This window comes from Pongo abelii, chromosome 17 (genome assembly GCF_028885655.2).
Source record: "Pongo abelii isolate AG06213 chromosome 17, NHGRI_mPonAbe1-v2.0_pri, whole genome shotgun sequence".
Lineage (NCBI taxonomy): Eukaryota > Metazoa > Chordata > Mammalia > Primates > Hominidae > Pongo > Pongo abelii.
Genome location: NC_072002.2, coordinates 28,871,798 through 28,899,254, shown reverse-complemented (window position 1 = coordinate 28,899,254; position 27,457 = coordinate 28,871,798). Strand labels below are relative to the sequence as shown.

Here is a 27,457-nt window from a genome sequence, read left to right as displayed (position 1 = left end):
AAGAATTCATAAAATGTGTTTTAGCAGACTGAAAATAGCAGAAAAAAAGGCAAGTGGCATAAAAGACAGATCAATAGAAATTATCTGAAACACAAAAAGAAAAAAGAATAGGTAAAAGTAGAAGAGTTCATGAGAGACGTGTGAGAGCCCCTCAAATACTCTAACAGATATGCAACTATTATCCCACAAGGAGAGGAGACAGAAAATGGGCAGAATCAATGTCTGAAGAGATGATGGCTGAGAATTTTCCAAAATGTGTAATGAACATCAACCCACATGTTCAAGAAACATAGTCAATCCCAAACATGGGGACAAAAAAAAGAAAAGGAAAAAGAAAAACTCACCTCAGCACATTAAGGCAAAAACAAAAGATATAGAGATTGCCAGACTAAATAAAAAGCATGAAAAGAAACATGACATGAAAGAGTACATACTGTATGACCCCATTCATAAGAAATACATGACTCCATTCATAAGAACAGGCAAAATTAATCTATAACAAAATAGAATGTGGTTACCTCTGGAAAGGTATGGGAAAGGGCTGTAGTGTTGACTGACGAGGCTTTGAGAGAAGTTTTTGAATGATAGAAATGTTCTCTGTTTTGACCTGGATGATAGTTACGGGTAGATACATATGTAAAAATTCACTGAGCTGTACACTTAAATTGTGTATGTAACTATACATAAATTATCCCTTCCTTTATAAAACAACAGGAATGGGTCTGCAAATATTTGCCCCATTATGACATGCTTGCCAGTCATAATGAGATCGATTGAGAATTTATCAGTAGAGTTCTAAATAATAATTCATGTATTCATTTAAGCCACAAATATTAGTTGCATACTTACTACATGTCTGGGACTATTTTAGGCACTAGGGATATATCAGTGAACAAAGCAGGGGAAAAAATTCCTTGCCTTTTGAAGCTTAAGTTCTAGTAGGGATAATCAAATAATATCAAATAAGTAAATGTTTCGCATATTAAAAGGTAGTAAAAGCTGGAAAGGTGAGAGCCGAGTTAGAGCGAGTAGGAGTGTGCCAGGAGAGTCTTGCTGAAATTGAAAATGAAGTGGAAAAGATAGGCTTAAAACAGGTGTGGGGGTTAGAGATTTGGGCACATGGGGAAGAATATTACAGCCAAAGGGAACAGCCAGAGCAGAGATCCTGAGGTAGCAGTCCGACATGTGTAGGAAAAGCAAGAAGTCTAGTTTGGCTGGAGTAGAGAGCACATGGGAAAAGGCGGTAAGAGTTAAGGTCAGAGGGGGAACACAGGTACACTATGAGGTAGGGTCTTATGGGATTTGGCTTTTATTCTTGGGGAGACAGGAAGAGAGACTAGAGGATTTTGTGTAAAGGCACAAAGATGACATGATGAGATGGTCACATGACATGATCTGACTTGTGTTTTACAAGAACCAGCCTGGCTGCTTTTTTGAAAGAGAACTGGGGCAGAGGGAGGTGGCTGGGGTGGAGGCTGGAAGAGCAGGTGGGTAGTTGCTGTAATAATCCAGGCAAGAGGTGATGTAGTCTGGACTATAGCAGTATCAACAGAAGTGGGGAAAGAGGCCTGCTTCTGTACACATCTCAAAGCTGTAGTCAACAGTTTGCTGGTGAATTAGAATATTAGCTGTGATAGGAAGCCAGCAGTCAAAGATGACTCCATATTTTTGACTTGAGCGATGGGAAAGACGGAATGGCCATTGCTTGAGATGGAGGAGGTAGTACTGGGAAAGGGTTAGAGAGGAAGATCAGTCAAACTTTGGACATGTTGAGATTGAGATATCTATTCGACATAAAACGGACAAGTTAAGTAGGTAGACTGATATAGGAGTTTGCAGTTCATCAACATATAGGTGATATTTAAAGCAGTGCCATTTGAGGAAACCACAAAGAGAGTAAATACAGTCAGGGAAGAGCAGAGGTCCAGTGACAAGCCCCAGTGCACACTGATATGACTCGGTGTTGGGCCAGGTGGAGTGGTTCACACCTATAATCCCAACACTTTGGAGGCTGTGGCAGGATGATCGCTTGAGTCCAGGAGTTCAAGACCAGCCTGCACAACATAATGGGACCTTTGTCACTACAAAAAAATTTTAAAATTAGCTGGGTGTGGTGGCACGCACCTATAGTCCCAGCTCCTCAGGAAGCAGAGATGGGAAGATCACTTGAGCCCAGGAGTTTGGGGCTGCAGTGAGCTAGGTTTGCACTACTGCACTGCAGCCTGGGTGATAGAGCGAGTGTCCCTGTCCCCCCCTTCCCCCCCCCCAAAAAAAAAGAAAGAAAGAAAGAAAAAGAGAAAAGAAAAAAAAAGTTCAAGAGAGAAGTGGGAATCAATAGAAGGAGTGTGAGAAGGAGCTGCTGGTGAGGCAGGAAACAATGAAGAGAATGTGGTGCCCTGGAAGCCACATGAAGAAAGTGTTAGCAGAGGTATAGACAGCTCTTTCAAAGAGGTCTCCTTTAAATGGCAGCAGAAAAATGAATGGAGAAGCAGAGTCAGAAAATGATGTTTTTAAGATGGCAGACATAATACCATATTTGTTGATGGAAATTGTCTTACGGAAAGGGAAAAATGAAGGCTAAGGAAGAGCAGTGAGTTGCTGAAAGGTGGCAGAGCAGGCAGGAGAGGATGGGCATGTAGATAAGGGGGTGCTTCATTAGAAATGTGGAAGGTTCATCCATAGCAACAGGAAGGCAGCGGCAGGGAGATGTGTGGCAACAGGGAGATGTGTGGCAACAGGAGTAGGCAGGTGCAGCGGGTGGTGCTGGCAATATGTGTGAGTCCTAGAGTTCCATTCTGATGGCTTCTGCTTTCTAGGTGGGATAGGAGGTAACAGGCATCATCAGCTGAGAATGAGAGTGAGGCAAGAGGAATGGGAAATTTTAGGAGAGGAAAAAAAAGACGTGAAATCATTATCTAGGAGAATGGGAGAGTCAAAGAATTAGGGAAACTCAATGACTGCCAGTCGGCACCAAGGTTCAGGTAACATCACGTTTTTTAGTTATGCAGGAGGACCACTCAGGGGACTGTGTCTCTCTAGCCATGCCTCACTCTGGGAGGCAGGTACAGAGCAGGCAGAGAGCAAACTTCTCCAGAGCCATGGTTTTGACAAGAAAGGGAGAGGAGTGGAAGGACAGGAGAGCTGAAGGTTTATGCAATGATCCGATTATATCTATTGTACATGGAGTTCATGCCGTGTAAAGAGAAAAAAAGAAAACAAGAAAGTGAGGGGCAGTGAAGATGAAAATGCAGTACAATCAATGGATTAGAGGCCCTGAGGGCTGCAGATTGATGGAGTTGGGCTATTCAAAGAAATTACCTAGAAAAAAGATGCTGGTGGTCAGAAAGGATGTGAGAAACTGCAATCACAAAAAGGGTTACATTATTGTTAATGGCCCACAGCAGGGGTCAGTGGCTGAGGTCAAGTGGAGGGCAAGAACATCCAAGAGAGAAGGGCAAGGGCCTGAGAAAGCAGGGTGCTCGAAGGATCGCCTGCATGTGTACTAAAACCACCAAGAATGAAAACCGGAGTCATGTTGGTGACAGTGACCAGAAGCCAACAGCTAAAATAACCAAGCAGGGGCATGGGTAGAAGCCTATAAATATGAGGAGTAGTGGCAAATACAGTTTGAAGACACGAGAGTCAAACCCAGAGGGCTTTAGGGAGGGAAATGGAGAAGGTCTGGAAACAACCACGAGGAGCAAAGAGTACAAATCTCTCACCTCCAGCTCCCAAAGGGCCCATGTGCAAGGGCTGCAGAGCAGCAATATCCTCAGTGAGAAACAGGCAGAGCAGAAAGTGAAGAGAACCTTCAGAAAAGAGGGTCCAGAGGCACAAGGCAAAGCGTGGAGAGCCGGGATGGGGCAGAGTTGAACGGTGACCTTGCAGTCTGGGCTTCTTGATCAAACTGGCATCACTGCAGATAAAGGGCGAGATACAGTTGGGCTGGTGGGATCAAAGGAGCAGGTGGTGCCAGGCTGTGAGTTTGATGGGTCAGTGGGGAGTGAGTGCCTGAGTCTTCCCTGTGGCTTTTGTGGATGAAAGTGAGGCCGACTGGAGAGACTGAGTCATAGTCCAGGCATATGGGCCACTCTCTTGAACATGCTTAAATGCTCTTTTACCAGCACAAATTCACTGTACACCTCCTAACGTGAGCTACTTGACCAAAAAGCACACCAGGGAATAGCAGGACAAATGATTCTTCCAACTTGCTAATATATAATAAAACCCAGCAGGAGCTTGCTGCATTCATGGCAGTACTTTGTGGGGTCGAGGAGGGAAGAAGTACACCCCCATTAAATGTCCTCCAGTCAAGCTTTCCAAAATGAATTCAAGGAGGGGAACAAAGACTGGAGCCTATTTAAATCCTTCCTCATTGGAAAAACAAAATCAACAAAACTCTGCAATTTTAACTTTGGAAAATTTTAGGCGCCAGTGAATGTTAAACTCCCACCATACAGTGATCAGCTTCCTGCATTATTGAAATTCAGTAGCACACCTTCCCACATCGCCACGGAAATAAGTAAATATCCCAGAAATCAAATGAGGACAGTGACTCAGCGAGGGAGTCTGAATGAGCCCACTCTCCCACAGGGGGTGGCGATGGTCACGGCAGCCTTCCCGCCTCTGGAAACCGGCCTGACGTGAAGCTACATTTGGAATGAACACAACACGTAGGCTGCTAAATGCCACCATCGTAGCCGTCGTTACCATTTATTTTTAAAATATTTTTTCAGTAAAGCGTCAACTAAGGCATAACAGTTATTACCAATTTAAAAGAAAGCACCGTGGGAAGTGGCCCATTTAATTAATTATAGCCCATGTGTGGTGCAGTCCAAACAATGGCACACTTCACTATTATCCCAGCAGAAGCAGAACATCGAACAGAAAGTTCCCCTTCTCCCTTCCATGTGCTGTGGTCCCTAACTTTGAACTGCAAGTCACAGTCAGAGAGAATGCCAAAGGATCAGAAGAGAAGCCAGCCCCCAGCACTCCATCCTCACTGGAGTACAGACAAGAAACCAGCAATGAAGACACAGGTGACAGGAAAGGCATGGAAGCATCCCCAATGAATCGCCGTCCCGCATTGAGGGGCCCTGCCCAGGTCCTCGGGGTGGAGAAGAGCTCTCAGTGCCACAGCAGAAGGCATGCCACTGCCAAGGACCAGTTCCTCCCAGCACAGGGAAGGAGGAGTCTGCTCAAAACAGACAGACCTACATGAAATTGAAGTTCTGCCTCTTGCTAGCTGAGTGACCTTGAGCAAGAGACATACAAGCTGATCTTCCTTTTTCCTCACCTGTAGAATGAAGGGAATGATACCAAATTTGCCCACAAGTGTAAAGTTTCTAACTAATGGGTGTAATGTACAAAAGTGTAGAGTAGGTACTCAGGAGGTGATGATCATGGATGATGATATTATCACATAAAGGCGGGAAAAGAAATCTTCTGATGTAGGGTTGAGAGCAACACAGTTCAAGAGACCACGATCTGAGCTGCCAGTCCATCAGTAACCAGGGTCTGTCCTGGCAAACCTACATGAGCCGTGTTCTGGAGGGGAGAAGGGGGCAGGTTTGCATTCAGCCACGGAATTCCCCATCAATTGCACATGTGGATGTCCCCTACCCTGTGCCCCTACACTCTGAAGATGGGCTAATATCCCACTACTAGGTATTTGATTACTTGCCTGTAACTGATGAGAGCCCCCTGATTTGCAAGGCTTTCTATTCAGTGGTAGAGTTGTGTGTGGCTCATGGAAGCTGCAGGATATTTTCTGACATGAATTCCATGTGGGGCAGATAGACTGGCATAAGTCATTCCCCTACAAGCCTCAGACTGTTGGAGGAACACGCACACAAATGTCTGCAAACAGCACACTCAGAGAAAGCCTCACCACAATTTTTGCAGTTGAAAAAGGCAGAAATTTGTTTTTATTATAAAAACATTATTTTAAGGATAAAATATTTTGTGGCTGAGGGGAAAACATTTTTAGAATCCCATGCAATCACTACCCCTGTTCAGATTAATTTCTGCAGCTGTCTGTTGCTTAACTGATTGGCCTTATTGGTTGCCCCATAATGCTTGGCTTCCCTGTACCAGAATAAGAGAGCAGGGTTTTTCACAACTCTTTGCAAACCACCCCAGAGCAGACAATGTAATATTTTGGTGGACACTTGAGCAGACAAGAAGCTGTGTCAGCTTAGTTCCACTCTTCTCAGTCTTCTTCATTCAACAGCTCTCTTCGCCCCAGCCCTCTTCATTCCTCATCCCCTCTCCCTGTCCCACCCACACTCTCCTCCTATTCCACATTCACACAGTAACCAGCCAGAGCGCCTGCCACACACCCAGGAGAACATCTACATCACCAACAGCTCCACTGATATCTGCTTCCCCACAACTCCAAGAAACAGCCTCATTTGTGCCTATCTAGAGTTCCTCTTTTTTTTTTTTTTTTTTTTTGAGGTTGAGTCTCGCTCTGTTGCCCAGGCTGGACTGCAGTGGCATGATCTCGGCTCACTGCAAGCTCCGCCTCCCGGGTTCATGCCATTATCCTGCCTCAGCCTCCCGAGTAGCTGGGACTAAAGGCGCCCACCACCATGCCCGCCTAATTTTTTTGTATTTTTAGTAGAGACGGGTTTTCACCGTGTTAGCCAGGATGGTCTCGATCCCTTGACCTCGTGATCTGCCCGCCCTGGCCTCCCAAAATGCTGGGATTACAGGCGTGAGCCACCACGCCCAGCCTAGAGTTCCTCTTAAATACAACCCTATGATCTTAACTTGACTCTGAATGCACATAATTCTTCCTCTTAAAATTCGGGGCTTTGGTTCAAATTCTGAATTGAATATTCACTAGAAAAGTCACATCATTTATGAAACCTACTTGCTCCCATGGGGCTATCTAGCCAAAAGAAAATGTCCAAAGCCTTTTAACTATAAAACTCTGATCCCCTTCTCAGTGTGAAAAATGCCCAAAGAGGGGCTGAGAGACTTAAATGCGGAGACTGAATATTCTGAACATCTTACTATCTCAGTAATAAGCCTAAGGGTGTTCCAGTGAGGCTGGAGAAGCAGGAGGAAGACACAACCATGTTGTTTGAGACCCTGGAGTCAGCTATGCCTGTAGCCAGACCCATGTCCTCCTATTCAGGGAGCCAACAAACTAGGGTCCTTTCCTTTTCAGGCTAGGTCAGCCCCGGATTTCTCTCACTTGCAACAGAAGAACCTTGACAGATATTCCTTAAACAATTCCTCCATAATCTGAAGTTCCATCCAAAAGGCAAGGCCAAGCAGGGCCCTGAATGGCTTACGGATAAAACTAGAAAAGTGGGTCTAAGCCAGATAGCTATGGTAGTTGGTGCTAAAAGCTCTCAGGCTTCAACTATTCTTTTTATTAAAACTTTTATTTTAAGTTCTGGGGTACATGTGCAGGATGTGCAGGTTTATTACACAAGTAAAAGTGTGCCATGGTGGTTTGCTGCACCTGCCAACCCATCACCTAGGTATTAAGCATAGCGTGCATTAGCTATTTTTCCCAAAGCTTTCCCTCCCCCCATCCAACCCCTGACAGGCCCCAGTGTGTGTTGTTCCCCTCCCTGTGTCCACGTGTCCTCATTGTTCAGCTCCCACGTATAACTGAGAACACGCAGTGTTTGGTTTTCTGTTCCTGCATTAGTTTGCTGAGGATAATGGCTTCCAGCTCCATCCATGTCCCCGTAAAGGACATGATTTTGTTCCTCTTTATGGCTGCATAGTATTCCATGGTATATATGTACCACATTTTCTTTTTCCAGTTTATCATTGATGGGCATTTGGGTTGATTCCATGTCTTTGCTATTGTGAATAGTGCTTCAATGAACATATGCGTGCGTGTGTCTTTGTGATAGAATAATTCGTATTCCTTTGGGTATATATCCCAGTCTTGACTGTGCTAACCAGATCCCTACTTGGTTCTAGGTACAGCTTGCCTTTTGCCAACACTGGCCTTCCTGGGGGCAGCCTTCATCTGTGTAGCTGCAGACTGTCTGTGATTCTGTCATCCACCTCGTCCTGGTGACCCAGACTTCCACTTAGCCAAGGTTCCTGCCACACCCAGATTTCTATAGGTACAAACTCATTTGCTATCACTGCTGCCCTCGGAAGTATTTGAAGGAAGTAATGCAAAGCTTTGACACTGTTGAGCCCGCAGCCGGAAGCATCTGTTATGTTAAGTGATGCAGGTCAGACAGAACTGGGGCTGGGGTGGCGCACCTTCTCTCCCTTCTCTACTCATCCACTTTCAGTGCATCTTAATTCAGCCTGTTTCTTTGACCACCCCCCCTTTCTTGATGCCACCGTGATTGCCTAAGCTAATCTAAATATTGCTTTCATTTTTCTTCAGTCTCTCCTTGTGGATATTTTACTGCTGATGAAAAATTATCTTATTTGTGGTCAACATATCTTCACAATGAAAAGGTGAAAAACACAACTTGAACACAGAATAATTCCTGCACCAAGCTTATCTCAGGGTTGCAACCACTCACTCTCAACAGTAGTGAAGCAGCTATTTTGGCTCCATTTGTCTGTTTCATTTCCCCACATGCTAATCTGATTTATTCCCTGTTTATAGTAAGATTTCTGATATTTATCAGAGAAAGAGAAAACACTACATTGAAACCCAGAAATTCTGTACCACTCTCAATATACTTCATTTACCCTAATATTTAGTGGGATTTCATGTTTAAGGAAGTCTTTTGTCTTATTTCTGCATCTTGCACCATAGTCCAATGCTGGCTGTATAACGCATATTTTTAAAGAATAACCATGGATCTAAAGACGTTAGTTTCTAGTGTGTATTTTTCTTCATGTTCCTTCGTCTGTTTCTCCATTCCAAGCCACCTGCTTTGAGCTTCATCAAAATTAATCCCCCAAAAGACATAAATTCTAAAATTCCATAAATCAGTCTGCAATGATGAGAGGAAATGACCGTGTGTCATAAGAAGTATTAAATGAAGATATCTCAGCCTATTCAAAGGGGACAGTGTAATCACTGTCTAACTGACAAGGAATTTAAGTGTTGACAGTGATAGGCTGGTCACATATAATACTAGAGAATAGTTACTAAACCACTGAACCTCAGACATGTTCTCTTAGTCTGATGAGGTAGCATCTATTTATTATGATGTTCACAATACTGAAAATATATTTTAGGGTAGAAATAGAAAGGCCAGTTTAAATATTTAGATAATTTTCAAGCTTGGAAATTAATCATTATGTAATTACTGATTTTTCCAAATGTTTAACCAATTTCTCCCCACTCATTTAAATTACATTTTTGATTTCTAAAGAGGGAAAAATCTGTTAAACTTTTTAAGGTTATGATGTTCACTAGTGATGTTAAAGAGATAGCAAATAGTTGACCTAAAGACACAAGTTGACAGAGAAGACAAATGAATAAACTATGGCTAATCCCAAATCCAACACAGCATCAGCTTCCTAGGAGCAGGTAATCAATCAGCCCCCTCATGCCTACATGGGGCTTCTTAAGGTGGATGTGCACTGGCCACTATTTCTACTTGCAACTGAACACCCTAAAGCTACACCATGCAATGTAACAGCCCCTGCCCATATGTGGCTATTTCCATTTAAATTCATTAAACTCAACTGAAATGAAGACTCCAGGTCCTCAGCCTCACTAGCCACATTTCAAGTGCCCAACAGCCACATGCAGTGAGCGGCCAGTGTACTGGAGAGAACAGGGAGACACCATGTCCGTCACTGCAGGAAGTTCTGCTGGACAGCACTGGCCTAGGCAATGGGATTACTGTACAGAGACCACCAGTAGTACATATAAGTAGAATTTACTGCCTGAACAAGTGGGTGAAAAGCTAAAAGCTAAGATCCTAAGCCCTATTGCCATGAGACGGGAAGAAAGGCAGGATCCAGGGCAGGAAGCAGCTATGCTATCCACAGCTCCAGGCAGAAGGGGAAATCTGAAGGGTAAGGGAGAAAGATGGCTTTGGGGGTCAGAAAGAGACCTCTACGACCTTGTTCTTGAATAAATGTAGTTTATGGAGGCAGCTGCAACGAAAAAACTCAAATGAGCTTAAACACAAAGAAGTAATATTGTAGCACAAAATTTGCTTATGGGTGATAGCAGAGAATTATAAAAAATGATCAGAGCAAAGTATAAATCTCTGGGCTCTCACTGCAATACCCAGGGCCCAAGGGCAGTGAAAGAGTTTTGGAAGTGTCCTACAGAAAGCTGTCAGGCAGGACAGGGGGGAATGCCAGTCCAGTGATGGACAACACCCCTGGAAGGAGGAAACTGCCAGCAGAAGCCACCGATGGAAGCTCAATGACAACAAGGAGTGGTAAAGAAGAGGGATTAAGGGATATATTCACAGAGGCCACTACTGCAAATTTCCTGAAGGCAGCAGCAAAGCACAGGGGTGCAAACCTGTTTCTTCATTTTGGAATCTTAGGTGCAAATGAGAAATAATCACTGTGGAACACAGTGAATAAGAAGATGTAATTATATTTTGTATATCAATTTGGGGCTTGGGGATTTTTCATGCATTAAAATACACCATGCTCGTACACTGATAAGCACACACTGGAGTCACTGTGGGCACACGCTGTAGGAGGAACTCTCCTAGCTGGCCAGGAAGCAGAGAGATTAACTTGGTCCTCCAGGTGCCTTAAGCCAAGTGAAGTAGGCCACACTCAAAAAACAATCTGAATCCTTCATGCTACTGGCAGTTTTTGCCATTAGAGTTACATTTATTTTAAGAGAAGGAGGTTATTATTACCGGAAAATCACTAGCAAACATTACTGTTCAGAGTTCCAGCCATTTATTATCCATTATCTATCCATTACTACTCCACAGTCGCACTGTTTGTCATATGTTATTAGTATAATGGCCTCATAATGGGCTATGCTTCTTTGACACTATTACAATTCTGCCACGGTTCACTCTGTCAATATTGCAAGGGAGGAAGCATCATATAAAATAACACATGATTTCAATTATTCAAATATTATGTAATTCTCAGCCATGCTGAAAGTAAGCATATTGCTTCTTAAAGGTATATTCGTAATACAGAAACACCAATGAATTCCATTTTCTATGTGACGTTAGAAATAGCTCCTCTTTTAAGAAATAGGTAGAGAGTGTTTAGTTAATGCCAAAGGCTAGTGCACATTTGTTTTGCATAAGGAATAAATAATCCTTAATAAACAGTAATTTTCACCAATAAATAACCTATAAGTACACTCTTATTTACAACTCACATTCATTCCTTTCTTCATTCATTTGGCAAATATTTATTGAGTACCCATGAAATGCCAGGTGCTATTCCACAGGCACTAGGGATATCAAGAGTACTCGAGTAATCAAGGGATAAAAATGGTCCTTCCACTAACTTACATTCTAGAGGCAAAACAAAGTATAAATAAATAAAACAAATATATAATCTAATGTCAGATAACCATAAATACATATGATGAAAAGTAAATTCATGTAAGAAGACAATGAATTGCTTCAATAATTCTCCCACTGCAACAAGTAGAAACTCCAAGTGTACATGTTCAGACATGGATTGAGAGGTGGGTTTGGTCATGGGAATATCGGCAATGTCACCATGAGTTTCTCTTTTCCCAGTGAACGAGAGGGAAAATCGTGAGAGGAGAATGAGGAGAAGGCTGCGAGGAGCGAGGGTGTGTGAAACAGTTCTCTTGGAGAACAAGAACATGAAATGATTAGAATGCCAGGAATGGGCTTAGGGCTGTCTTGGACATTTGTGGAGATAAATTTGAAGGCAAATCTCTCAAAATGGCTCTCTGTGTTTCTCCAGCCACAAGATTAAATTTTGGCTTACTCGGAAATTTATAATCAGGCAATTATGTGAGAATAGACAAAAATTACATTCCCAGTGAAGTAAGGGATTATAGAGAGACTCAAAGAGAAGGAAAAGACAACCAACTTGGAAAGAAAAATGCAAATTTATATTCAACATGATAGAGTGTGCAGCAACCTGACTTGATCATTACACATTCTATGCTTGGGACAAAATTTCACATAAAAGTGCACCCCATAAATATGTACAAATATTGCATAAATATAAATACCCCATAAATATGTACAAAATTGCACCCCATAAATATGTACAAATATAATGTATCCCAAAAAAGTGTGGAATAAGATAGTGTTAAGTTAGGTTTAGTCTAAAACTGCCTCCTTACATATTTTATGTTCAGCCTAAAGGTTTCTCTGTACACAGTAAAGTGCAACTAATTGGATATGTAAATAGACTGTTACCTACTCTTGTGCCAGTCACCAACTTTCAGCCAGTCAAAGGCAGACTACTGTTCAAACCACATTCAAATAAGGCAAACACAGAGCTGCAACCAATCCAGCTGTTTCTGTACCTCCCTTCCATTTTCTGCACATTACTTTCCATTTTCTGTCCATAAATCATCTCTGACCATGCGGCAGCACAGAGTCACCCTGAACTACTTCTGGTTCTAGGGCTACCTGATTTGTGAATCATTCTTCGTTCAAGTAAACTCTGTTAAATTTGTTTAAAGTCTGTCTTTGAACAACAGGTTGGAGTAGTAAGTCAGGACTTGATTATGCAGGATCTAGGACACACTGAAGAGCTGATTCTTTTTTACCTAAATGCAATGGGATGTCATGGAAGGTTGTATGCAACGGAGTAATGTGGTCCAGTCCATATGTTTAAGATCACTTTGGCATCTTTGGGTAGTGAAGATTGAGAGGGTCTGCAGCGGGTGCAGAGAAACAAGCTAAGAGGTGTCTGCAGTGGTCCAGGTGAGATATGCTACTGGCTTTTATTAGGGTGGCAGTCAAGGGGACTGCAGTCATAGGAATGGAGAGAGGTAAGGAAACTAGGAATATATTGTCTGGAGTTAGTGTCCATTGACTACGGCAGTTGACCATGTGTGGTAACTCTGAGATGGGTAGACTGTAAGAATGACTCCCAGGTTTCTGTTTTAAGCAATTTGGTAGATCAGGCTGCCATTTACTAAGCTGAGGATGCCTAGGGAAGAAAAAGATTTGTGTATTGAGGAGTTCAGTCCAGGAAAAATTAACACAGGCATACAAAAGATGTCAAAAGTACCAGTTACATACCTAACCCTGGAGCTCTGGGAGAGGTCACAGCAGTAGATACAATTTTTAAAGTTATTGGAAAATATAAAGTGCTGAAAACTAAGGGAATGGATGACCTCACTTAAGAGAGAGAACTGAGCAGACATTCTCAGCCCAGGCATGTATTAAAATCATCTGGGAGAGCTGTACCAAATGCTGATGCCTGCTGGGCACTTCATGCAGTCAGGCTTGAGTACACAGCATAGAGAAGAAACAGCAAAAGGCCCAGGACCAATGCCTTGGCCAGTGCCAGTCTTCAGAGGTTAAGAAAAGCAGAGAAGCCAACAACAGGACTCAAAAGGAACAACGAGGTCAAAGAAAACAAGTAAACATAATGGCATAGAATCTATGATAATAATTACTACCCCCAGTTCCCCCCACAAAAGCAGGCTAGATAGGGAAACGCTGACTGAGGTGGGATAGCCGACTCCTCCCACATCATCCAGCCCAGCTCTCTAACATAGAGCCTCACATTCCAGCCCAAAGCAGGGAGTATACATTTCAAGCTTACCTGAAGTTTATTCCAAAATTAGGGTGTAATTGGCTCATAAAGTTGACTAGACTTCCTTTACTTACAGCACTGTTGAGGTGGAAGGACTTTCCAGAGAACCTTATAACAGTGTTGAGTCGGGAGAGCCTGATGTCTGCTGAATTCAGAGAGAAAAGAAGCCACTCATACCTGACTCACTGTGGAGGGCAGCAAACACCTACCACCTTCACTGGTTCATGTGGAGAAAGGTATTACAAACCAGGGCAAAGAACAGCCAGTCCATCCTGCCCTAGGAGCAAACAGGTATTCCTTGCTCCTGTTTAAGAACAGGCATTGCAAACTTCAGTGCACATACAAGCCAGGTGGGATCTCGTTAAAATACAGATTCTGATTCTGGGAATCTGGGGTGCTGACCCAGATTCTACATTTCTAACCAGCTCCCAGGTGATGCAGACACTACATTCTGCTGCTCTTGACTGGGAAGTCTCTAGAGAGCCCTACCTGTACCAAGCCTTTCCAAGGCCACATTCAGTTCTGGAATGAAGCCTCAGCTGCCACATGGCTGCCCTAAGCCTGGGCATGAAATGTGCCTGAACACCTTCTGCCATGCCTGTTTAGGGTGTGTGCCCAGCCTGCCTCACGTCACCACCTGTTCCTGGGGCTGGCACACTGCCCAGTCTGCTCCTCGGGACCCCAGTTTTGGTTCAGCTTTGATCCGTCCCCTCAATTTGGTCCAACAACCCTGAAACACCACTCCATCCTCTGTGTTTACAGGATCTACACACCTCCTTTTTTCTATTGCCACCCCCCTTGGGGGTTGGAGGAAGACACTTCCCCATGAATATGGCCTGGTCCTATTGTTTCCATGGTCTAGCACTGGCTGTGCCAAGAACTCAAGGACACACACAGGACTTCAGATGGAGTCCTGGGCTGGAGAAGTTGGGAATGAGTCTTTACCAAGCAGCAGGAGGAAAAGAAAAAGCTCTGTGGCTACTGCTTGGGCTGGGGCCCCCACCCCTTCTCCCACAGCTGAGCCCTGATGGCTCCAACAGCCATGTCACTCCCCATGATTCCTCTGGTCACAATCCAAATAAAGATCTTGCACATACCACCTGACAAAGGGGCTTTCCATAGTTTTAAAAGAAAAAAAACATATATGTGCATCTATATATACATGCATGTATACATAGATACACATTAAAACGAATTAAACCCAAAGTCTCTTTTGTCTCTACATGATAGTAAATAAAAGCATTTGGTGTTTGGAAATGCAAACAAAACAAGGCATGTTATATACTTTTTCTAAGAGGAGAGAAACTGTTCCTGAGAAGCCATCTGCCCCTCAGCATCTTTGAGCACAATGTTGCCTGCATTTGCAATGGCTTTTACAGTACTTGAGGGTTTGTGCCTTGCACTATTACACTGAACTGTCACACTATCCTCGCTCTCCAGCTAGATGGTCAGGGCAGGTTCCAGGTATGCATCATATCCATAGGGCCCACAGCTCCTGGGATGGTCTCTTTCTTCTACCTTAGAAGTGCTCAGTAAAGGAAAGCTGTTGATTACACAGTAGACCTCATCTCTTCTACTTCTTTTTACTGAATATCTTACTTTTATGTAAAACAATTGCATAAGGCAGAATAATAGCCTCCTAAAGATGTCGAAATTCTAATCCCTGAAACCTGTGAATAGGTCCCTTTACATGGCAAGGCAGATTTTTGCAAGAGTGGTCAAGTTAAGGACCTTGAGATGAGGGATCGTCCTGGATTATTCAGTGAGCTCAAAGAAATTACAACAGTGCTTAGAAGAGGAAAATAGGAGTGTCAGAGGCAGAGGTTTGAAGGTGCTATGCTGCTGGCTTTGAATATGGATGGAGAAAGGGGCCAGAAGCCAAGGAGTAAAGGTGGCCTCTAGAACATAGAAAAGACAAGGAAACAGATTCTTCTCCAGAGCTTCCAGAAGGAACCAGCCTTGCAGACACCTTCATTTTAGACCAGTGATACTTCTGACCTAGAGAAATGTAACATAGTAAATTTGTGGTGTTTTTATTTTTATTTTTTATTTTATTTAAGTTCTGGGATACATGTATATAACATGAAGATTTGTTGCATAGGTATACATGTGCCATGGTGGTTTGTTGCACCTATCAACCTGTCACCACTACATTTGTGGTAACTTGTTAAAGTAGTAATAGGGAAGTAAAACAACTACATTCTGGAAATATATTAATCTTGTATAAAAATCTACTCATCCTCTTCTCAAAGACAACTCTCCTTCCCCTGAGTCCATCATCCTTTCTTATATCACAAGAAATGGCATAGATTTTGGAAGAAGGAATGGGGGAGAATGTGGTCACCATCTTGCTTCGTTAGTCCATTATTCACTTATTTATTTTTGAAAGATATTCTTCCAGTGGTTAAAAATAGAGTGCCTACAAAGCAGGATGTGAGCAAAAGAGACGATGTTTGGCATAATTAGCTAAGTATCAGTATTAGTAAGGGCATTTGGAATGTCAGAACTGCAGCTGGTCAGAAATAGTACACTTCTGTTCAGGAAAACGGCAGAGAATGCGTATGTCTCCTCCAAAGCTAAGACAAATTCCACAGACTCTTGTTTTCTCTGAAGGAATAGAGTGAGTACATATTGCACATTCTGACTGAAGGTCTGGGAAATGAGGGGGCTTCATTATCACAGCAGGTCAGAGGTCTTATACTTTTTGAGCAAATATAAAGCTTTGAATGAAGGGCCAAGAGTATGCAGAACGAAGAATCTGCTTTATCAAGAACTGTTAGTCTAAAATGAGGTCCTTACTCAAAGGTCCATTAACCCTTGAAACACAAATATAATCCTGTATTCATGTACAATTATATGTGCATTTTGCATTGGAGCTATCTGTAGCATCCCTCAGACACTCAAAGAAATGTATATCCCTAAAAAAGAAGAGTTAAGAACAACTAGTGCTACATCATCATCTTTTATTTAAGAAGTTTCTACACAGTGTTGTGCATAGAAAACTGTGAAACATTCTATTCTATCTGGCTCATGACTAAGCTGATGTCTCTAGCCAAATAATCATGTCAGGATCTCACTAGATCTCGCAGGTCAGACTGGTAAGATGGGTACAGGGTGGGGGAGTTATCCAGGGAGTTCTAGAGTAGGCGCCAATTCATCACCAAGGCCACGTGTTTCTGTAGTGCTGCTCGGCATGTGTTTCTGTTATTGGTACACTGACCTTAATAAAAATGTGAAAGGTAAGTCCCTACTACAGTTCTTGGAGAATACAAATATAGTGAGAAACTATACATCCTTTCAGGAGCTTGGCTACTTTCACACTGAAAACCAAATAAATAGAGGGTTATCAATTGATAGGAGAAAAATATGTATTTCTTCTAAATATAGAAGCTGTTGATTACATGGTAGCCCGCATTTCTTCTACCTTTTTCTACTTAATAGCTAAAATTTATCTAAAACTAGATTGAAAAGTAAATATAGATGTGATTTGGTCCAAAAATCAAGTATTGGAAAAAATAAGACGAGGATACAAAACTACTTATACTAAAGGTAACAACTAATAAATTCATCTAATAGTCTAACCAGTATAGTATCTCTTAAGACAGGGGTTGGCAGATTACAGCCCACAGTCCAAAAAGACCCCTATTACCACCTGTTTCTGTGTGTCCCATGAGCTAAAAATGTTTTTTACATTTCTAAATGGCTGGGGAGAAAGTCAAGAGAAGATTATTTCATGACATGTGAAAAGTATGTGGGATGCAAATTTCAGAGTCATTTATTTGTTTATATATTGTCTCTGGCTGTTTTTGTGATGAACAGCAGAGTCAGCAGTTAGTGCAGAGACCACATGGCCCACAAAGCCTGAAATATTTACTCTCTGGCTCCTTACAAAAAGCCACTGCCACCTGGTTTAAGAGCTCAGGCTGAAGAACCAGGCCAACTGGTTCCCACCTGGCTCTACCACTTATAAGCTGTGCAACCTTGGCCAAGTCCTTTAAGCTTTCTGCGCCTATTTCCTTACATATGCTACTTTATTGGGTTGCTGTGAAGTATAAGAGTAAGAAAATGGGAAGCAAGGACACAGCAGCATGGGGGTTTGAGTGAGCCAGCTCTAGTACTGTCACTGCTGTTCTTCATTTTACCTGGAATTAACTGAGGCACGTTCACCTGGTTGAGCACTCGCTCTGCTTCAACTTTTCTGGAATTCATGGCTGACACCAATTTATAGTTTTACCTACTCAAAAAATCATCTTTTCATTGATGGGTCATAACACTTCTGTAAATTGTCCCAGTCTCCTTCCCAAATGAAGACAGCCATCAATCACTGTGACACTGTGATGGCCATTAATTACAAGCTTAGCTCAAAGGACAGTTATTTTTAATGTTGGTATCTTGCTCTATCCTCATATTTCAAAGCCCTTTTCAAAAATGCATCCCAGGCCAGGTGCGATGTGTCACGCCTATAATCCCAGAACTTTGGGAGGCCGAGGCAGGTGGATCACTTGAGCTCAGGAGTCCAAAACCAGCCTGGGCAACATGGCAAAACCCCATCTCGGCAAAGAAAAAAAAATTACAAAAATTAGCTAGGTGTGGTGGCGCACACTGTAGTCTCAGCTACTCGGGAGGCTGAGGTGTGAGAATTGTGTGAGCCCATGGAGGTCAAGGCTGCGGCAGGCCATGATTGTGCCACTGCACTTCAGTCTAGGCGACAGAACGAGACCCTGTCTAAAAAAATAAATAAATAAATAAATAATGCATGCCAGTTAGATAGAGGTCAGGTGGCTTTCTGGAAGCACAGGCAACCCTTAGTAAAGTGAACATCACTGACTCATATCTGGACTTTTGCTTTGCATTAACACTCCTGCAGGTTTTTCTCAAACAAGAGCTTTTGAACTTATTGGTCTGACATAAAATCCAAAATAGTTTCTAGTCATACAACTAGACAGCCATAACAATTTCTCTCGGTCATGATGCTCTAATTTCATTGTGAAATGCCACAAATACGTCCAGTTAATGCATTAAATAGGAAAAGACTTGTTGAAGAGACTCAATTTATTAATGATTTGGTAGAACTTCTTAAAGCATCTATTTGAAATTCATTTATAATTCATTTCACAGCTTAGCTGCAGTTCCCACAGGGCAAATATTTATCAAATATTACTCTGTTTTAAGTCCTTCCTTTACATTTATTTGTAGAATACTTTTTCCCACAAATAATAGCTAAACTTCCTAAAAGCATCCATCCATCTACTGTAATTTAACGTGCATTTTCTGATAAGGCAACAGTAATGGGCTTTCAGATATAACAGCACACACTGTACAACCAAACAAAAGAATAATTATTAAACATAATAGCTGGCTATAAATTGGACAAGATACACTGAGTACATCATAAATATTTACTAGAGAGCAACCATCATAATTAATAAACCTAGCATCTTAAAACCCTGCCATGGCATGAAAAACTTCACCACTCAACTGCCAATGAACCACATATCACCAAATGAATATTTTCAGTATGAAAATCAGAAAATCTGACCTGACTAGTTTAAGTGGATTTATGAGGGTGAGCAAGTAGAGGATCCTGGATGAGGCTGCTCATGGTCCTATCCCCCAGCACTGACCATGTATGATCTCCTATTCCAATGGCTTATCACAGCTACGGGGCAATTGCTAAAACATAGAGAATACTGGCTTCTGATTAGAAACATGGATATCTTTGAAATCTTCATCAAATTACTTAAGTTCTCCATCCCAACTGCACAGCAAAAATAACATCTACCTAAAAGAGTTGATGTGAAGCCAAAAATGTGATATACAACATACTTGCTAAGTGTCCACTCTACTATTACTACCTCTGTTACATCTGATACTTGCACCGCTACATCCACTACTGTTACTACTTCTACTATTACAAACACAGGACAAGGTATTTCATCCCAATTCTCTTAGCTGGGATATTATTAGTAAGCACATATAAATAATGATAATCCTGATTTCTTTAGACCCGAAGCCCATAAGGCCCACTAAACTGGCAAAAAAAAAAAAAAAAGCCCAAACAAAACAAAACAAAAACCAGACAATAACAAGTGGCGGTGAAGATGTGCAGATTTGGAGTCCTCATATACCGCTAATGGGAAAGTAAAACAGTGCAGCCACTTCAGAAAACATTTTGGCTTTTCCTCAAAATCTTAAATATAGAGTTACCATATGACCCAGCAATTCCACTCATAGGTATATATCCAAAAGAAATGAAAACATAACGTCCACACAAAAACATATGTAAATGTTTATCCCAGCAGTAATCAAAATAGCCCAAAATAAACAACCCAAATGTCCATCAACTGATAAGGAGATAAATAAAATGTGGTATATCCATACAATGGATATTATTCGAAATAAAAAGGAATGAAGTACTGATACTTACTACACCATGGATGAACCTTGAAAACATTATGCCAGGTGAAAGAAGCCAATCAAAAGATCACATATTATAGGATTCTGTTTATATTAATTGCCCAGACTAGACAAATCCATAGACACTATGGAAGGTAGATTAGTGACTACCAGGGGCTTGGTTGGGTAGGAAGGTAGAATGAGGAGTGGCTGCTAATGGGTACAAAGTTGCTTTCTAGGGTGATGAAAATGTTTAAATTTAGTGGTGATGGTTGCACAACTTTGTGAATATACTCAAGACCACTGAATTTTAAGGTATGTGAATTGTATATCAAAAAAGGTATAATAAAAATAGAACTAATAAAATACATAAGGACAACTACAAATTTGGGGAGTGGCAGAAGGAAATGAAGTTGTCTTTAGTGGATCTGCTGTGCTCTGTCAAGAACTGCCAGTACCACACACAACCCCCCAGGTAGGACAGACAACGTGGGCTTGGGCACAAGCGACAAAGTGAGTGGGGTCGTGGGCAGTCACAACTCCTCATCCTACACATCTCTCCCACTAGGAAGTGAGTTATTTAGGATAAAAATTAGAACACAGAGTAGGAAGAGTAGGAATGCTATAAGCTCTAGGGTTGAAAACATCTGTTTGGAAGCTGGGGTTTAAAGCCCTGTTACCATATATACTATCTTGTGACCTTGGACCAATCACTTAACCTCTGTGGGTTTCTTTCTTCATCTACATAATGGGTATAACAACAGTACCTTATTTCACATGGTTGCAGGAGGATACGTTAACGCATGTAAAGCCCTTACAACAGTGTGTGACAAAGACTAAGTGCCATCACCACCATAGGCATTGTTGAAAATGTAGTTCTCATTGTTAGAACAGGCTGACTCTCCTCTCACAATCAAACACAGGCATGCAGCACAGTAACATCTGTTCCTGTTAACATCCCCCACATAATTCCAATCAAACCTCCTGCTTTTTGAACCAAGGAGTGTAGGCTTGTTCTTTATCCATCTACTGATGACAATTGCTTCCATGAGGTCCCTTCATCAATACAGAAAATAAATACACCCAGGTAGGGCAGCACAGGGTACTTGTATCAACTAATTACAGCAGCAGCTACTGCTGAAGTACCTATAATATAAACAACCAGGTAGAGTTTCAGGAATTTTCCATACATGACCTCATTGAATTTTCACAACAAGCCTGTGAGGTAGGTATTGTTGATGCCATCACTTTACAGATAAGGAAAGTTCAAATATGTTGAGTAACTTCACCAAGTTACCACACAGTCAAATAAGTCAGTGCTGGAATTTGAACCCAGATCAGTCTTGTCCGAGGGCATTTTCCAATAATTATTACTCCAGATGTCCAAGAGAAGAGTTATTATGAAAATATTTGAAAATAAGAGAAGAGTGCCTGTTGACCAACACAATCATTTCTACATATTCAGATAACAGTCAGAGTGCCAAAGTACACTCAGTGCCATTCACTGCTCCACATCCTCCTTAATTCACTCACGCAAACAGTAAGCATCTATTATGTGCTGGGATAAAGATTTCCTTTGAAAAATACTGACTTTAAAAAGAAAATTAGAGAATAACAGAACAATATGAACAATATGATCAACACATTAATTGAAGAATAGAGGAATGTACTGGGCAAAGCTGAGAGAAGAAAAACTTCAATTGCTTGCTCATAAACTGGCAACTAATGATCAATCGATGCTACAGTAAATATCTTATGAATAATAGGAAAACAGTTTGTCAACTAAAAATCTAAGTCAGATTTGATGTGCTATTACGATTGAGCTTATCTTAGAAATGAAATACTTTTTTTTTTTTTTGAAACGGAGTCCAGCTGTGTCACCCAGGCTGGAGTGCAGTGGCGTGATCTCGGCTCACTGCAACCTCTGCCTCCCAGGCTCAAGCAATTCTTCTGCCTCAATCTCCCAAGTAGCTGGGATTACAGGCATGTGACACCACATCCAGCTAATTTTTGTATTTTTAGTAGAGACGGAGTTTCACTATGTTGGCCAGGCTGGTCTCAAACTCCTGACCTCAGGTGATACTCCCGCCTCAGCCTCCCAAAATGCTGGGATTACAGGCACTGTGCCCGGCCTACTTTTAAAATGAAAGTTAATAATAAAATGTCACTGAATTAACAAAGCAATTATGATATGCAAAAGTCATTTCCATTGAAAATGCCATAAGAGTAAACAGTAAAATTCCAGAAATAAATAAGAGTTAAAGCAATATGTTTAAAATTAAACTTAAAACATTAATAAGAAGGTATATGGTAAAATACCTATGTTATTCCAGAATATTATTTAACATAGTTTTTGTTTTCATTCATCAGAGAACAAAGGACATTGCCAGTGTACATTCTTTTGATAATCTATTGCCAAGCCGGACACTCATCTCTAAATTTTACTAAAATGTATGTACTGACTATTCTCTATAAATTGAATAAGATATTATTTTCAAATTAGGGAAACAGCAAATAATATTTCTTTTAAATTATACCGAATCTAAATCTATCTTTTAAGATAGTGCCTATTAAAATTAGTTGACTTCGATCTTTATTATTATGAAAAGAAACTATACTTGCATGGAAAATAACTTTTAAGCTGTAATATGTTGTAGAAAATTTAATAAATTCTACAGATGCTTTCAGCTCTCTGAGAAAAATAAAGGACAGTATAGAAATCTTTTAATCAAATCTTTAATTCAAAATCTAACCTTTTGTTTTTAGCCACAGTGAATAAAGTGTTTTTAATTTTTTTATTTGACAAAGAAAAGCAGGAAACAAAGATTTAATTGTTCTTGGTAAGCTGTTTAATAACAATGATTTCAAGTGAAATAGAATAATGCCAATAAAAAGAAGCTTAAAAAAAAGAACTGACAGTAAAAGTCAAAACAGCAAATCCAAACAGAAAAGTATTAGAATATCTCTCAAAGTCAGTCATGTCTCATCTACAGATTTCCCCCTGCACATACACAAAGCTGGGAATCACTCCATCCAAAGACATGTGACTAGAAATTAAGCCAGGAGTTTTATTCTTCTGCTGCACCAAAAAAATCAGAGCCTCTGTAACCAGTTTAAGGTGTGAGTTATACTCTCTCCTTTTTTAGGGATCCTCTAGTCCCATCTTGGCCAGGGTCAATCTTCAAGGTCAAATCCAGAATGTTTTTCCCCCCAGAAAATTATTGTGCAGATGAATTAATAAATGAGAAAAGTTCAGAGAATGGGAGGGTAGAGGAAACAAAAGTAATGTAGGAAAAATATTGATATTATAATAATAATTTAAAATATGTACCTTTACTCTTTGGTCATCAACATCAACAATCGTAGCAACACGAATTAACCTGGGGTTCCGTTTATCCACAACTTCAAGTTTCATATTTGGCAGAAAACCATGAGGCAACCTCTGTAAATGTTATAAGTACAACAAATCACGCAAAATGCAGTAATTCAGATATCCTACTAATTTTTTCTAAAATACTACTGTTTTAGTTTTAATATGCAGATTTTTAATACAACTGGAATTTAGTGTTTTTTTGTTTTGCTTTTTTGTTTTTGTTTTTCTTTGTCTTTTGAGACGGAGTTTCACTCTTGTTGCCCAGGCTGGAGTGCAATGGTATGATCTCAGCTCACCGCAACCTCCGCCTTCTGGGTTCAAGCGATTCTCCTGCCTCAGCCTCCCGAGTAGCTGGGATTACAGGCATGAGCCACCATGCCTGGCTAATTTTGTGTTATTAGTAGAGACAGGGTTTCACCATGTTGGCCAGGCTGGTCTTGAACCCCTGACCTCAGGTGATCTGCCCACCTCGGCATCCCAAAGTGCTGGGATTACAGGCGTGAGCCATCATGCCCAGCCAGAACTTAGTTTTAAGAGCACATAGGACTGTATGCATATTATTTCATTCGATTCACAAAAACCTGTGAGAGAAAAAATAATTTTTTGGCCATTTTAAAGATAGCTACAAAGACAAAGACAGATTCTATCATAAATTTGTTAATGATTATACTAAAGTTCAAAAAGCATCTTATTACAGTTCCTATATTAGTTTAGTTTTTTCCTTCTTTCTGATATTGACCTTATAATTTCAGAAACTATCGACTATTCTCATTGCCCAGTTTCAAAGTGTATGGCACAAAAGGCAAAATTATTTAATAAAAACTCAGAAAGGATAAACATGATCCTTTATAGATCCTTTATAAATCTAAAATATGCTTAGATAAAAGCCGTGTAATTTCAGCTGTTAAACTGTTTTAAAATCATACTATGATGTACTTTAAAGCCATAACCTATGCTTTTGTCATTTCATCTGTAACAAGAGACAGGTGATCTGTGTTATGGTTTATTTCACTTAAAAGAAAGAAATCATAGGCTCACGCCTGTAATCCCAGCACTTTGGGAGGCCAAGGTGGGCAGATCACCTGAGGTGATCCTGCTAGGAACCAAGAGTCTATAACCACAGACACACAGGGAGTCATAATCACGGAGTAAGAAAAAAGACACTGGACTTAACCAAATCACGGAAACTAAGGAAATTCAACTCTCAAAAATCAAAGTCAAAAGCAACTCTGATAGTTTCTATAGGTTGGCAAAAAGTTTCACTTGAAAGCTATTACACATAAAAGTGTTCAATTGGTTTTATTGGAAACAAAAGTGTTTTGAATTTTTTCAAGTTTAGAAATGGCAGAAGGAAAATAAAACCCAACTAATATGTCAGTAATAAACCGTCAAATCTTTCTGCAATATCTGGTGTGTTTCTCTCCAGCTTTTGTAGAAACACATTTTCTTTGTAAGATGCATTATTATATCTACTAAATGGAGTATACTGACTATAATTAGGTCTTTCATCCCTGAGAATCTTTCTGTTCTCCCCAACGTCACTGTCCTGAACAACAGAGGTAGAAGAGTTTAGTATTGTTCGTGCCTAAGATACATCCCTGAGCTGAATCCACAATAACCCAGGACAGAGCTTGGAAGCTGCCTTCTTAGCTACTTCCCAGAGTTTTATTTTCTTGTCATTTTCCTCTTGGAAAAGTCAAGTACAATAAGCATTTTTGCTTGCTGAATCTTTGCTCTTTTTAAACCCTTCCTAGTACTCCAACGCTTCTACTTTCTTGATTTTATTATATGGACATTTCCCCCCAAATCCTGTCAATTATAATCAATTTTTTCAAAAAATGAAATATCATTTTGTTTCAAGCCCCTCTTGATCTCTAGACAATTTTCAGTAAATGAAATTATATGTAGAAGCCCAATATATAAAATTCTGATTAAAGACAAGTTGGGGAACATGAAACACACAGAGAACTGAAAGGGAATGGAGTTTGAAAACCGCTGGTTTAGGTTTAGGATATAAATATCTTTAACTGTACTACCTATGTACTTTATTTTAGAAATTAATTTATACTTAGTTCAATCCTGGAATAAATATATAAGTACAAATTTGAACTTTAAAAATTAGTATTCCAACAAATGCTGAAAGAAAGGTTTACCTCAAAATATATAAAATTATCCACACAAAGGCTATGCATTTCAACAATTTTGTTATGGCATCATGGACAGTCAAACAGTCCCTGAGAGAGTGATACTGTGAAAATTCAGAGTTCTCACTCAGCAGACTAATAGAACCAGAAATGTAAGGAATGGATCATCAGCAGTTGATGAGGTGCTTTCAATTGTACCTCTGATTTGCCATTTTTCAAGGAAGGAAACCATCATCTACATTCGTATGTGGGAACAATAGCAGATGAGTCACCTACCTTGTATTTTTAACTAAAAGAAAAGCATATCGGTTATGAAATTACTACTTGAATTTAGAAAGAAAAAACTAGAATAATTTTTAACTGCCAAATGAAGGCATGACTCAATACAAACGTTGTTTAAAGGTGAGAGTTTGTACCCACATAGAACTTACCATTTTAAAAACTTTGGCAGGAACTGCATTGGTTTGAGTAGCTTCCAGGTATTCTGTCCAGGAAAAATTTTCTGGATTGGGATAACCTGAAAATATATATATAAATAGCAAAATATTACTCATAGATATTCTGATTCCCATATACTACAAAACATTGGATGATATAACACCTAATGTTAATTGAATGCTCACCATTAAACAGACCTGATGGTAAGAACTACAAATATATTAATTCACTTAACCATAACCTCTGAGAAGGCAAAGGCATGCCTGCATTCAAGCACTTACTCAATGGTACTTTCATTCACTCAACAAGGTTAAGTGGGCTAGCCAAGGTCAAAGGCCATGTGAGTACTTGACAGAGCCTGGTGAGACCCAGGTTTCTGACTCCCAAGCTCCAATAGAAGGCTCCTTAGAAGTTTGAAAACACAAGCAACCATCTGACCTCATACCATGAATTGGAAAAAAAAGACTCTGAAAATCTTTCAAATTTCTCTAATCATTCTACATCTATTAAAGTTTTAGTCTCATTATTAAATCTTTGTAATTACAATTTCCTACAATTGCAATTAAAACTATATATTGAACATGATATAAAGAACTCTATTTATTTCAAATTTCCTTCTTGTTTCTCTTCATGTTTGTGTCCTTTCATTCCTAATTAAGTCTGCTAGTGGTCTATATTGTATAGTTTTATTTATCTTTCCACGCAATAAGTATTTAGATTTATTCATCAGCTCTATTTTTTCTTCTTTTTTCTTTTCTAATTATATTGTTTACTGCTTTTACTCTTATTACTTCCTCCCTCCTACCTCTCTTCAGTTTATTTTATATTTGTTTTGTCAAATTGAATTATAAACATAATTTATTTTCATTTAAAACGAAATAGACAATGAACCTGCCATTGTTGCCACTAAATTCAGGTTTAGACAGCTGGACACATTTTTAAAAAATATGTATTCTTCTCACTTTTTATTTTCTAAAAACCAATTATAATTGTAGTCTGTGTTGTCTTGATTTAATCCTTAAATATTTATTTGAGATACTCCAAGTAATTTTCATATTTGTTTAAAATAGTAATACTAATATCTAGTCTACCATATTATAGTTTCAGAATGTCACGTGACATATAGAATTCCTGCTTTTGAGGTTTGAGGATTTCTTTTTAGTATAAAATAGAGTCAACAATTTTTAAAAAACAGAGTATATATATATATATTTTAAAGTATGGTACCATTTGCAGTAATACAATCTAGCTATATTATGCAAAAATCTGTTCTTTAAGCAGAAAGTCTGAAGCAATATGCTAAAGTCTCTAAAATAAGTATTTTTTTACAATTCCCCGATATTTCTGATCATTTTTCCTTCATTTATATGCTTTTTACTAAAAATATATTTAAAGAAAAGTACACAAATCAAGTGGATATACTGAACATTTTTCAAAAAACTAGCATACCTGCATAACC

At 40.1% G+C, this 27,457-nt stretch overlaps 1 protein-coding gene across 4 annotated transcripts in view; it reads right to left on the bottom strand.

Moving 5' to 3' along the window:
- Positions 1 to 27,457, bottom strand: part of L3MBTL4 (L3MBTL histone methyl-lysine binding protein 4) — a 461,605-nt gene that overhangs the window by 229,707 nt on the left and 204,441 nt on the right. For all 4 annotated transcript variants that reach the window (XR_008515838.2, XM_024235921.3, XM_054537672.2 and 1 more), the window contains 2 exons: positions 25,992 to 26,077; positions 23,375 to 23,485 (listed from right to left, as the gene is read on the bottom strand). Coding sequence is in view for 3 of the 4 variants with exons in the window: in XM_024235921.3 (XP_024091689.2) it covers positions 23,375 to 23,485; positions 25,992 to 26,077 (197 nt within the window). In the remaining variant the exon portion in view is untranslated. The remainder of the gene's footprint in view (positions 1 to 23,374; positions 23,486 to 25,991; positions 26,078 to 27,457) is intronic.